At 35.1% G+C, this 3,426-nt stretch overlaps 1 protein-coding gene across 1 annotated transcript; it reads right to left on the reverse strand.

Moving 5' to 3' along the window:
- Positions 1-444: 444 nt before the first annotated feature.
- On the reverse strand, positions 445-3,417 carry LOC110037076 (protein DETOXIFICATION 27-like; the record flags this gene model as incomplete). The annotated part of the gene is given in 6 exon segments (XM_020741652.1): positions 445-531; positions 1,205-1,323; positions 1,404-1,642; positions 2,101-2,157; positions 2,248-2,334; positions 3,055-3,417. Coding segments are annotated over 6 exon segments (952 nt in total), but the record flags the coding sequence as incomplete, so codon positions are not given.
- Between the last annotated feature and the right edge of the window lie 9 nt (positions 3,418-3,426).

The raw sequence follows: 3,426 nt of genomic DNA on the forward strand, positions 1-3,426 counted from the left end.
TTTATAAATTATAATATATAATAAATTAATAATAATAATATATTAATATACTATATTATTAATATACTAATATAGATATTATATATTTATATAATATAAGTTATATAATTAATAAAATATATTATTTATATATATTAATATTAGGGATGTCAAACTTGTTTGTCGTTCGCGAACAGCTCGTTTTCAGCTCGTGTTTGACTCGTTCGTTAAGAAAAGAGCACGAACAGTGACTTCACGAACAATTTCAAACACGAGCTTATTTCAAACAAACTAAATTTCAAACGAACCGAACATGAACACAAAATCTATTCGTTCGTGTTCGATTTGTTTACACCCCTACCTGTAATGCATGGAAAATACGAGAAATTAAAATGTTTGCGAAATCATAATTTCTTATTCATTGAAAAAACCTTTTCTTAAAAAAAAAAAATCCAAAATTCTCACCTCCTTATCCCAATCACATTTGATGGTCATGATGGCCAATATCAGTGTCTGAATAGCCGTTCCTCCAATCATGCCAGCCCATATTCCCTACAATTATATATCAACAATATTCAAAATTTCATAAACACCCACATTTATAAAATCCTATATTATTTACATAATTTCTTATGCATTTACATATCTCACACCTAAACTTCAAATATTTACATCCATACCACATTGATGCTTTAAACATATGTTGTGCATTTCATTTTTAAAAGTGATAATGATGCTATTTTTTACGTGATATTATAGATTTCAATGCTAAGTGCGTAATATGAAATTTTGTGTGTCGACATATACAAATATATAAGAATCATGTGCTAAGTATGTAAATGTGTCTAAGGATCCGTTTAGGGCAGCTTGTGTGTTTCAAGATAAGCTGCTTAAGCCGATCCGCAACCTGCGTTTAGTGTAAAAACCCAAATGCAGTTTCGGATAAACTGGCGAAACGCGCGAATCAAACGGTATGGCGGCGTTTTCAAAACGTCGCCCGCACTTATAAGCTGTCCCAAACGGACCCTAAATAAATAAGAAAAATTCATATCACAACCCTAAGCTTTAATATTTATATCCATTGTTTTTTACTGCTTTAAACTTATGCATGAAAATATGAATGTGGTAAAGAAGAAATTTTTGTGGGTGAGATAAGTAAATACATAAGAATCGTGTGATGAATATGCAAATGCATCAAATCAAATAAATAAATTCAATTATTTACCAAAACACCAAGATGGAGAAGCCATCCCATGAGTATCCCAAGAGGAATCCCAATCAAATAATATGATCCAATGTTAACATATGCCACAATTGATTGCCACCCTGAACCAACTGCAACACCTATTTTGCACCATGATCATAATTTGAATTAGTTTTATTTCATGTTTTAAGAAAAACTAAAAATAATATAAAAAAAGAACCTGAAAGAATGGGTTGAACGCTGTTAAGAAGAATGGTGAGAGCCAGCAGGAGAGAAAGATTGTCGACGGCGCGGATGACGACGTCGCTGATGGTGAAGATGTAAGCGACTTTGTTATGGAGTGCAACGACCAATACAGAGAAGAAAACTCCGATGATGCTCGAGGTGATCACGGCGTTGATGGTTGCGAACCTGGCTCCTCTACTGTTGTTTGCTCCGAGCTCGTTCGCTACCCTCACCCTATTACAAATCATCAAAGAGAGAAACAAACATGTTAAATGAAGATTTACATAGATATCAATCGATTCCTATGTATTTATATATCTAACACTGAAACATCATTCAATTTTTACATATGTCAACTTAACAAAATGTAGATTTAACTATTTAAATGTTACGACACTAATGCTTTTTTTTTTTATCGTAAAAAGAAAGATTTGAGCGACATAAATGTAAAGAGTAAAGTTCAAGTATTAGATATGTAAACATGTGGATGTTGTATGGTATGTATGTCATTGCCTCAATGTTAAAACTGTCTCAATGTTGTATATGTTAAGTCAAATAATTCAAGTCCATATATAGATAAAACTGCAAATGTCATTGCGGCTGAAAACCTTCCCCCATAATTTGAAAATTGGCACTAAAAGCCTTTGCAGCGCTAACAATTGCAGTCGTTTAAAACTCGTTGTAAGGCTTACCCGGTTGCAGCGAAGAATGCAAGAGGAATCATCAACTCCCACCCATTAATACTGATGCTGCACATCAGAAATGAATTTTATGAACAAAACATTATGTTAATATGTTATACATTGTAAAAATAAGATAGATATAGAGAAATGGGTCACCATATGGAGAGGGCATCCACTGCAATTGCAGCATTCTTTATGTTTCCAGCAAGCACTATCAGTATTCTATAGTACCAGTTCTCCAAGCTGCATCAACAATTAAACAAATTGCATAAAATGATCTATGTAACATATGATTAGCTCAATTTTATAATAAAAGATTTGCATACATACCACTAAACTCCAATTTTTACAAATATATCATTTCACCAATACAAGGAAAAGTGTATTTCAGTTTTAAGAAGTTAAAAGGATGATACTATTGATAAGATATGAAATAGGGCTGTGAATTTGGCTCGAAGATCTTTTAATCGTTTGAAAATTGATTCAAATTTTTGCTCGGATCGAAATAAAGGAGCCGAGCTATGAGCTTTAATTTTGAATCGATTTTTTTCGAGCCATACACGGATCAACTCAAACTAGCTCGAGATTGGCCCGAATTTACAAAAATTATATATAATATTACAAAAATCAAATATGGCAGCTTACGAGTCGATTTTCAGCTGAAACGGATCCAAATAACTCAATTTGAACCATCTTACTTTGATTTCGAGCCAGATCGAGCCGATTTCGAGCTGAAATGGATCCAAATAACTCAACTTTGAGCCAACTAGTTTCAATTTCAAGCAGGATCAAGCTATATTCAAATTTTCAGCCAATCAAACTGGCCCAAAATCAAACCCATGAGCTGATTTCGATCCAAACTAAATCCATTATATCCATTAACAAATCTAATATGATATATATATATATATATGTATGTATGTAAAGGACACTAAATAAATATATATTACCAATATACCATACCATAGCATAACTCCTGAAGCCGCGGAAAGCTTCAAGAACTCCCACAGGCCATCAAAAGCCCGCATAGAAAACCCCATCCAAGTCTCCCCGCACCCACCGCAAATCACGAATCCCATGAGCAGCACCACCCCCAACCACCACGAGAAATTCAAAATCATCGCCGCACCAAACAGCCCATATCCGCAACGGTACACAAAAAGCCACGTGGCAATCAGATGAACGACCACCACCACAGCCGAAACGACGGCGTGGACCGCGTTCCTCAGCTGGCACTGTAAGAACCTCTGCAGCGGGAGGATGAAGACGAAGGAATAGTGAACGGGAATGAACCAGACGGAGAGTTTTCCGGCTGCCGCCGCGAGCCCCGGCGGC

Source organism: Phalaenopsis equestris, unplaced genomic scaffold, assembly GCF_001263595.1.
Source record: "Phalaenopsis equestris unplaced genomic scaffold, ASM126359v1 Scaffold214702, whole genome shotgun sequence".
Taxonomy (NCBI): Eukaryota; Viridiplantae; Streptophyta; class Magnoliopsida; order Asparagales; family Orchidaceae; genus Phalaenopsis; species Phalaenopsis equestris.